A 9,920-nucleotide genomic window follows, 5' to 3' on the forward strand; every position below is an offset into this window, starting at 1 on the left:
CGCCGGGGGGTTGCACCGCCAGCACGCCCCACCCTGCCAGCCAAAGGGCCGGCCCCGCTGCCCGGGGCCGCAGAGGGCCGGCGGCATGGACAAGAGCAGCTACGCCATGGCCAAGCTGGGCCTGGACACCAAGAGCTCGCTGGCGTCCAAGAGGGACTGCAGCTTCTACATGAAGTACTTCTTCCTCTTCGCCTCCCTCATCCAGTTCCTCATCATCCTGGGCCTTGTGCTCTTCATGATCTACGGCAACGCGCACAGCGGCACCGCCACCCACGTGCAGCACCTGGAGCGCCGGGTCCAAGAGCAATTCGCCCGGGTCACCGAGCTGAGCGCCAGGAACCGCAACCTCACGCTGCAGCTCAACGCCACCGCCAAGCAGCGCCAGGCCTGCCTCGACAGCTCGGCGGGCCTGCGGGCCGAGCTCACCAAGTGCAACGCCAGCCTGCTGCCCTGCGCCACCACCAAGGTACGGCCTTGCCCGCTAGAGCTTCACCTCTCCCCCTGGCCCATGCCTCTCTCTGCCCATCCCCAGCCCCTGCAGCTGGACCCAAAGCCCAGGGCTCCTCCGAGAGCAGCCGCCATGTGACCCCACTCCTGCCTGGTCCAGCCAGGGCTCTGCGCTGGATGGGGCAGTGGCCGGAGGCTGGAGACCAGTGATCCCAGCCCCCCCCCGACGGCCCTCCTCCCTGCATCTCCTGCCATGGTTCAAACAGCCCTGGCCTCTCCGGGACAGGACAGGAGGCAAAGGCCGGACTCAGCTGGGCAGTGAGCAATGCACCTTCCCCTCGCAACACATCAGCGTGTGAATCATGCTTCCCCTGGCCCCGGCAAACAAAGCCTGCCTGTACATCCCACCCCACTTCCCCACCCGGAGGGGTGTCTCCAGCTTACATCCCTCGCCTCCGACTGTCTGCTCCTTCCCATTCATCAGCCCCTGGCAGCCAGGAGCCCTGTGGGGGGGACGCGGAGGCCGAGTCAAGCAGGGTGGTTTCAGGAGGGTGCCCTGCATTGACCTATAGCCATGGTGCTCAGAGAGAAGCCCGGGGTTGCTGGCACCGCTGTCCAACGGCTCCATGCACAATGCGTCCAACAGGTCTGGAGCTCCTCATGGCCCCAGTGCGCACGGCCCTGCCCTGGCCCCTTCCCCACCGATCCATCCCCTGCCCTGACCCGCTGCCTTCCCTCCTCTCCGCAGCTCCAGCTCCAGGCCGCCATAAGCACCCCGGGGGCTGGCCACCCGCTATTACCAGGCCCTGGAGATTGCCAACGTCACCTGCTACGGTGAGTGCCCAGCAAGGCAGGGCTGGCGGCTGGCCCCGCGCCCGCCTGCTCCCCCGTGACACGGGCAGCCAGTGACTTCCTGAAGACCCACCCGCGTGCTGGCGTCTGTCTGACGTCAGGGACTCCAGCCTGTCCGGCCTGGCGGGAAGGGTGCAGGGCAGATCTGTGCAAGTCGCTGCTGCCCAGAGAGGGGGTGGTTGGGGCTGGGGGTCCCCACCACCTTCTGGCTGGGCTCCAAGGGGTCCATGCTGCCACGAGGGCAGCTCTAGGGGCACGGCAGGGCGTTGCCCTGGGACCTCGCTCCATCCCAGAACCCATGAGGCAGACCTACCATATCCCAATGGGCTTGGGAAGGGGCTGTGGGGTAGTTGGGGGCAGATGGAGGGCGGCCGGCGGGTCCCAGGGTGTGACGGTGCTGTCCCCACAGCCGAGAAGCTGACCCTGCAGGACCTCCTGGCGCAGCAGGCGCTGCAGCTGCATGCGCAGCGGGACAACTGCTCCCGGGCCACGGTGCAGCTGCAAGAAGAGGCCCAAGCAGCCCAGGAGACGAAGGGCATCTGCCAGAAGGACATGCAGAGACTGCGGCTGCAGCACAGCGAGATACGAGGGCTGCTGGGGCAGGTGGAGGGCAAGTGCGGCAGGCTGGAGGAGGAGGTGCGGGACACCGTGAGCAGCGTGCAGCAGACTCTGAAGGAAGACACCAGCTATGGGATCTTCTCCACCCGAGCCTGCGAGCAGGTGGGCACCCAGCTCCAGCAGGTGCTGAGCAAGGTGGAGCGGGATCTGAAGGCGATACGCGTTGAGAACCAGCAGCTGGGCAGAGACAAGGCCCACTGCACTGAGAGCCTCAGCCAGTGCACGAGGCTGCAGGATGCCGAGCGGGATAGGGCCCGACAGGAGCTGCAGCAGAACCGGGCCCAGTGCAAGACCGAGGAGCAGCGGAGGCTGGAGGAGCGGAAACAGCTGCTGCAGGAGAAGGAGAGCCTCAACCAGCAGCTGCAGGAGTGCCGCAAGCAGCTGGTCCAAAGCAAGGACCTGCGGACCCAGCTAGACAACTGCCTGCGGCTCAAGGTGAGGGGGTGGGAGACATGCACGGGGGTCCATCTGGCACCGCCTGTGCCTCCTCCTAGCTCGGCGGGGGGTGCTTGTGTGCACGCACGTGCACAGGTGTGCCCAAGCACTGGGCACTGGAGCAGCCCCGCCAGGCGCCCACCCGCGCAGCCAGGGCTCTCTGGGACACGTGAGGGGGGTCTCCACGTGCAGGGCACTGCTGCCCCCTGACCCTTTTCCCCTGCAGCCCGTGGCCCCGCCGCAGAGGAACCTCAACCCCTTCGGGAGCACCAGCTCGCTGGGCAACCCCGGGGTCTTCGGGAACCCAGCAACGTCCTTCCGCAGCACGGGGGCCGTGCCGAACTTTGGGAACATGCCCAACCTTGGTGAGTGCCCAGAGGGCTGGGGTGATGCCACGGCCCCCCCACCTGCCTTAGCCCCGCTCCGAGACACCCCATCACCGCCTGCACCCGGCTCTGCCCGTGCCCTGGGGCTAGCCCACCACCCCGCTACCCCAGCACTGGGTGCACCAGCCTTGTCCACACTCTGCTGCATAGATGGCCCTCACCCCCGCAGACACCCCCACGTACATCCCATGTACCTGGGCCTCTCGGCTGTGGGTCCAAGGGGCAGGACCCTCAGCCTTCCCACTGTGACACCAATGCTCTGAGCCGGCCCGGTACTGGGGAAGGGAGGGCTCTTCTCCAGGTGCCCCCAGCAGACTCCAGCCGAGACCCGTGGTGCTTCTTGTCCCTTTAAACACAGCCTTCCTGGAGGAAATAAGGCGGAAGCTGCTGGAGGAGGCCAAGCTGTCAAGCCAGTTACCCAAGAACCCCCCAGCCGTGGGGCAGCCCAGGTAAGGGGCACAGCAGGGCACACGGGGCCTCCTCGGCTGGGCGCTGGGGACCCTCTTGCAGGTGCAGCCCTTGCAAAACAGCCTGCTCCGTTCCAGCAGGGCTTAGGGCTGGCGGGATCGGGATCAGGGTGGGGATCCGGCCCAGGGATGGGGCAGGAGGTGGGCGTGGGAACCCGGTGGGCAGCCCGGCCCCGGGAGGGCAGGGCGAGAGGGAGCTGGCAGGATGCCCCAGGAACCCAGCGGCACCGGGTGCTTCCCCCCACAGCGGCTAAGCGCGGCCAGGCAGGGCCGGGAGCTGGCAGGGCCGGAGGACAGAGCGGAGCCGAGGCGCGGTGGCCACCACCGGGGAGACGCGGCCAGCGCGTGGCCTGGGACCTCGCACCCACAGGGACGCCCGGACGCCCGGCGCATGCACCCGCTCCCACGGCCCAGGGAGCACACGGCCAGGCACTGCCTGCCCCAGCCCCCCCGCTCCACCTTGCTCCCCACAGGGGCTGGGAGTGCCGCCCGGGCACAGCCCCTGCTTCCCACTGAGCACTGCCCGCTCTCACCCCCGCTAGCAACCCCACCAGGCCCCTACTCTGCCCTGCAACCTCTCACCCCCCACACATACGCTCCCCGTGCCTGCAGGGCAGGGGGCACGATGCCTTTCCTGGGTGATGACCCCCGCAACCCGTGTGCCACATGCTGGCCGGTGTCCCCCGCTACCCCCGAGCTCAGCACCAGGGGCTCGGCCCTCCCGCACACGGCTGTACACCTGCACCCTAATACATGCTTTGCAGCAGACTCTCCCAGCACCGTGCCTCCTTACTGCCTGGGCGGGGGGCTGGGGCGGGGGGGCATCCTCTCCCCTGCCTGGGGAACAGGAGGGGCAGGGCACAGGGGAACGACAGAAATGGACCCGGGTTGCGCTGCATGGCCGGAGCCCCCCTGCCACCACCCCGACTTTGCCCGTGGCCTGAGAGCCCATGTGGCAGGAGCAGCAAGATGAGGGGACAAGGGGGGTCAGAGGACTGTACTCACTCGGCCCCTTCTCCCCATGGGAGCACAGGGAGCCCCACAGCCCCGTCCCCCCCATGCAAAGCCAGGTGTCCCGTGCCCCCAGCCAGCGGTCCTTCACCCGCTTAGCCCCCCCGGCAGAGACGACGGGCAGATGCCCGTGAAGCCGGTCAGACCCGCGATGCTGTTCCCAGCAGGCCTCTGGCGGGGACGCGGCGGCCAAGCGGTCAGCACGCAGCTGCCCCGGGATGATGGATTGCTGCCTTCACAAGCTCTTTCCGATGCTGTAAACAGCTCATGACACTGGCCAAGGCGGCCGGGAAGTCCCAAGGGCAGTCCCCGTGCCAGCGCGGGGAGGCCTGCGGTCCTACACGGCCCTGCCAGGCAGGTCCCTACCACCCCCTGGGAGGTAGCCAGCTCTGGGGTGGAACAGCATCACCCTGGCGAGGGATGGGAAAGCACGATGCATCCGGCTGGAGCAGGAGGGGGGAACTGAGGGAGCGGGGCTGGGCCAGGGGTCCGACTCACCCCACACCCAGCCCCACCTGGGCCCACCCCTGGCTGGCACCACATGGCACTGCACGCCCCCGCCCCAGCATGCACACCTCAGAGATGTCCCTAGCACTGCCCAGACACCACGCCAGCTGCTGGGAGTGCCGCAGCCCGCTGGCCCTCCTTCCCAGCAGTGGGCAGCTGGGGCAGGAAGGGGTCCCCGGCACATATTGTTCTGTTTACACCAGGCCCGACGTCATCCTCAAATAACAAAGCTACTGCCGAGAGCTGAAAGCAGCACCGGGCCCCCCTGCCCTCCATGGCACTGCGAAGAGCCCCCAACTCCCCCCACTGCGAGATCCAGCTGGCGGGAGAAGGGAGCGGGCACCAGGGCCCAGCTCCCCTGCAGCCGGGCATCACTCAGAACGGCCCCACGGCTGCTCAGCCTCCACCTTTGCCCTCGATGGACACCTGCAAGGACCGGGCAGCGTAGGAGGGGGCTGGCCCTCACCCGCGCAGGGGGCAGAGGGCCCGCTGTTGGCTGGAGCATATCCTGCAGCGGCGGTAGAAATAGCCCCACAGAAGCCAGGGCTTCCTCCGCCAGAGCCCAAGCAGGGATGTGCTGGGCTGAAATGACCCGCCGGGGCCGCGCTGGCATTTTAAGCAGAGTAGTCAGACACTATGTGGTGGAAACAGCTCCTGGCGACCAGGGTGGCAGGGCATGGGCGCATGGGGCAGGATGCCTTGGGGAGCCCAGACTCCTGGGTCCTATCCCTGGGGTGGGGGTAGTCTCTGGGGGCAGCCCCATTGCAAGGTGCTAGGCTGAATACTTGGGAGGGGCACATGCCCCCCCCCCCGCTGTCTGGAGCCTGCATTGTACCACCACGTGCCATAGACCCCAGGCAGCTAATGGGGATTCTCTCTTGACGGGAAGGGGCTACAACCAGGATGGCAGCACGGGCAGCCCCAGCTCCCTCCTCCCATCTGGGGGCCATGGAGGGAGCGCAGGTCAGGCAAGTGCTTGCACCCCCCCCGGAAGGGCCCTGCTTCCCCAGCGCTGATGGATGGGGGGCAAAGCCGCTGCGGGAAGTGAAGTTCAGGCCAGTCCTTCCCTTCCGACCACTTGAGTGCCTTGTTTATGCTCCTGGCCAGGAAACGCAGCCTCCAGGCAGCACACGGGTTTTTCCACTGCTCGGTGCGGGCCCCGTGACTGCTCACAACACCCCCCGCCCCAGAGCAGGGAGGGCAAAGCCCCCCGGCCACGGCCCTGCTGGCCCCCTCCAAGCCCCATACCCCTAGTGCGCTCACCAGGTGCTGCCCCCCCACCCACGCCAGACAGGTAAGGGGCTGGGACCCCTCTTTCTGCCCAGGAAGCAGCAGCTGGCGCTTCCTGACGGTGCCAAGAGCTGCACAGGCGACTGCTGGCCACGGGTGCAGCTCCCACCACCCCACGGGCCACAATGCTAACGAGTGACCGCAGCCCCAGGCACCAGAGCCAGCCGCTTCCCGACGTGGCTCCGTGTGCACGGCTCAGGGATGTGCCAGGCCTGCCCATTAGCTGCCACGAGGTGACCGTGGGCTGCAGGCCGTGGTTCTCTGCCCCAGGGTGTAAGGAAGCCTGCTCCATGCCACAGGGCAACATAGGAAGCCCACGGGGTGATGGAGGGCTGGGCCAGGTCCCGTGCTGGGCAGGAGGAAGGGAAACAGCCAGAAGCCACGGAAAGGGTCCAGGGTGTTTTAATTAATGCAGCACAGCACAACCTGCCCAGAGAGCCGGGGCAGGGGCTTGGCTCACTGCACCCCTCTGCCCTGCCCACAGGTACCACTCTGGCCCTGTCCTCCTCCACCGATGCCCTCGCCTGCAGCCTCCCAGGCCCCTCTCCTCCACAGCTGAGACCGCAGCGCCTGGAAACGCAGGCAATTGCTCTATTGGCACGGCGACCTGGCACTCCCCACCACGGCGCCTGCCCATGCCCCTCACTTTCCGATGCAGAAGTCCCTGAAGACAATGTCCAGGATGTCCTCGGCCCCGACCTGCCCCGTAATGCGGCCCAGGTGCCGTCGCGCCAGCCGCAGCTCCTCGGCCGCCAGCACCAGGTCCCCGGCCCTGCCCCGGTGGTACCGGCCCAGGGCGTCCAGGCAGCTGGTGAGGTGGAGACGGTGCCGCGTCTGCGTGAGGCTCGGGGAGCCCACCAAGGGGTCACCGCAGCTGGACAGAGGCGAGATAAGAGGGGGTCACAGTCGAGCAGAGGCAATTGCCAGGGCAGGGGGTCACAGCCCCTTTACCCCTGCCAGCACATGGGGATTCCCCTCCCACTCCAGGGGCTGGGGCTTGCCAAGCGCCCCCACCCCCAAAACCCTCCCTCCCCAAGTCCTTCCAACAGCAAGGCCCCTCCCCACTGCTGGCTCTAGCCCCCTGGCCTTCACTGCCAGCCCAATGCCCACTGCCATGGCAAGGCTAGGGGGTCCCAGCTCTCCTGCCCCTGCCCCAATCCCCCCGAGCTCACATGTTCTGCAGCTGCCCGCCCAGCAGGCGCAGGAGTGCGGCGGTGCCCTCCCCGGTCGTGCAGGAAAGCAGGCAGGCGGGGGGCAGGGTGCCCCCTGCACAGGCCTGCCGCAGGGCCCCCCGGCTCTGCTCCGCCAGCAGGTCGGCTTTGTTGAGCACCAGGAGGCAGGGCCTGGGAGGGGGGCTGGGGGGCAGCACGGCCTGCAAGGCTCCGGCAAGGCGCCCGGGTTGCGGGGCCAGCTCCGCTGCATCCAGCACTGCCAGGACCAGGTCTGCCTGCTGCAGTCTGGGAGAGGGAGGGGGGAAAGGGCGTGAGTCTGGCCACAACCCCCTCCCCAAAACCCCCCTACCCCATCCCAGGAGTCCTGCTCCTGGCAGGCTGCAGAGGCAGTGTGCGCTCTTGCTCAATGGCAAACAGGGGATTAAATAGTGCAGGGTTAAATAGTGCAGAGACTTTCCCTGTCCCCTTCCCTGCCCCTTCGGGAGCCCGCGGCTCCCTGGACTCACCGGTCCCTGCCCCAGGACAGAGCAGCGGTGGGGCCGGTGAAGCCCCGTGCCCACCTCACCTGTCCCGCGCCCGGCTCACGCCTTCCTGCTCGACGGGGTCCTGGGCATCCCGCAGCCCGGCCGTGTCACTCAGCACCACGGGGTAGCCACCCACATTCAGCGCCGTCTCCACCACGTCCCTTGTCTGGCCTGGCACCGGCGACACAATGGCTGCAGGCCGCTGGCCTGGACGGGGCGGAGGTGGGCATTAGGGCTGGACCGGAGCCCTGCCAGGGACCGCTGCTGTGACGGGGGCAGCCACAGGGCTCCCGGGCAAGGGGCAGACCCCAGGCACGGCCCCCAGGACCTGCCACTCCCTGGCAGCAGGAGCCAGGGGGTGCCTGCTAGGCCCCGCTCCCCCTTTGAAGGGAAGGACCCTGACCCAAAGGAGAGGCTTGCAGCTGCCCCCACACAGGGGCATGGGGCAGGCACCAGGGCCACAACCCCAGGATAAAGGCTGGGGATGATGGAGGGGCCCCCACGTGCAACCACAGCTCGTTAGAGCTAAGAGCATGAAGCCAGAGCCTGCTGGCTGCAACCAGGGCAATGCCAGGGGCTCGTGCTGCCACCTGGTGGGCACCGGGAGCACTGCTGGGACCAGGAAAGCCGACCAGGCCACGGCCAGCACCGCGGCCCCGTGGTGCAGGGGGTGGCAGGACACTCAAGCAGGGGGTGCCTGGCCTGTGCGGACAGCCCGGGGGCCCGGGAAGGGCTCCACTCACAGAGCAGGTTGAGCAGGCTGCTCTTGCCCGCGTTGGGGGGCCCGGCGATGACGACGTGGACGCCCCCGCGCAGCCGTTCCCCGCGCCGCCCATCCTGCAGGTGCCCCTGTAGCTCCTGATCCAGCTGGGCCACGGCTGTGTCCACTGCGGGGGCAGGAATAGGAGTGAGAAAGACAGCACAGCCCCCATCCCTGACCACGGCCTCAATCCTGCAGCCGGCCCAGGTCAGCATGGGGGTGGGGGCAGGTCCAGCCAGCGCCACCCCCATGAAGGGCCAGCGGGTCCTCAGCCCTCACCTCGAGTCAGCACGTCCTCCTCCACGTTGTCATCCTCGCTGAAGTCAATAAAGGCTTCGATGTAGGCCAGCGCCTGCGGGGCAGGAAGGGTTAACGGGGCTCCCGTGCCCACGTGGGCCCTGCCGGGGCTGGGGCCGGAGGAGCTGGGTCCTGTCTGCTCCCTGAAGCGAACCTCGGCGCAGCCGAGAGAGCAGAGCGTTTGGGGAAACTGAGGCCCAGCATGAGGGGGTGACTCAGCCAAGGCCTCCTGCGCAGGCTGTGGCAGAGGGCAGACCCTGGAGGTGCCCCAGGGGGGCACTGGCTCTTGCCTGGGTGAGCTCCTGACTCCAGCGCTGGTAGAGCTGCCCCAGCTCGCCCTCCATCTGGCGCAGGGCCTGGCGCCGCTGGGCCTCGGTCTCTGCGTGGATCAGGTCACCCAGCCCCTCGGCCTCGGTCAGGTCCAGCTTGCCGTTCTGGAAGGCGCGCTTGGTGAACTCCCCGGGCTCGGCCGGGCGCAGGCCGGGCAGGCGCCCTGGGGAGAGCACACGGGCAGCGCATGGGCACGGTGCCGGGCAGCAGGACGCATCCCGAGCTGGGGGCTCCCCTCCCAGCCCGGCATCGGGTGCAGCCTCGGGGCTGTCCCAGGTTAGTCTTGGGGGCCGAGATGCGGAGACAGGCGGCTGCACGCTCGTGCCAGGCTGGGGCATCCCTGGCAGCGGAGGCAGGAGGGAGCGCCGGGGTCGTACCCAGGGCCTGCAGCACCCCGCTCACCACGGCCGGTCCCCCGTGCACGTGCAGCTCCGCGCAGTCCTCGCCGGTGAAGCTGCGGGGCCCTGCGGAGGAGCATGCGGGGCGTCAGGGCTGCCCCCGCCTTTGCAACCCGGCCCTCCACGGCTCTCCTAGCAGGCACCCCGGCGCAAGTGCCCACGCGGGCACTGGGCACCCCTCTCACCTGGGAACCAGACCACGAGGCCCCGGTCCAGGGGCTCGGCGGAGCCGGGGTCGCGGATCCTCCGCAGGACGACGGCCCTAGGCCGGGGCAGCTCGTCGCGCCCGGTCAGGCGGCGCAGGGCCGTGGCACTGGCGGGGCCGCTGGTGCGGATCACAGCCACACCGCATTTCCCGTGGCCCGAGGACACGGCGAAGACGGTGTCTCTCTGCCGGGCGCAGCCGGAGCGCCGCATCGCCCGCCT

The 9,920-nt window shown here is 68.6% G+C and overlaps 2 protein-coding genes across 2 annotated transcripts in view; one reads left to right on the top strand and one right to left on the bottom strand.

The window, feature by feature from the left end:
* On the top strand, positions 1-3,981 carry PLVAP (plasmalemma vesicle associated protein). Its single transcript, XM_025196362.1, is given in 7 exon segments — positions 1-466; positions 1,196-1,221; positions 1,223-1,281; positions 1,709-2,352; positions 2,579-2,717; positions 3,097-3,187; positions 3,453-3,981. Coding segments are annotated over 7 exon segments (1,347 nt in total). The 5' UTR covers positions 1-85; the 3' UTR covers positions 3,460-3,981.
* Positions 3,982-4,120: 139 nt separating this feature from the next.
* Positions 4,121-9,920, bottom strand: part of GTPBP3 (GTP binding protein 3, mitochondrial) — a 7,242-nt gene continuing 1,442 nt past the window's right edge. The window contains 8 exon segments of the mRNA XM_006017533.3: positions 4,121-6,887; positions 7,186-7,470; positions 7,751-7,916; positions 8,453-8,596; positions 8,749-8,821; positions 9,057-9,259; positions 9,474-9,560; positions 9,680-9,918. Of these exon segments, the coding sequence (XP_006017595.3) occupies positions 6,656-6,887; positions 7,186-7,470; positions 7,751-7,916; positions 8,453-8,596; positions 8,749-8,821; positions 9,057-9,259; positions 9,474-9,560; positions 9,680-9,918 (1,429 nt within the window). The 3' untranslated portion in view covers positions 4,121-6,655.

Source organism: Alligator sinensis, unplaced genomic scaffold, assembly GCF_000455745.1.
Source record: "Alligator sinensis unplaced genomic scaffold, ASM45574v1 scaffold1295_1, whole genome shotgun sequence".
Classification (NCBI taxonomy): Eukaryota; Metazoa; Chordata; order Crocodylia; family Alligatoridae; genus Alligator; species Alligator sinensis.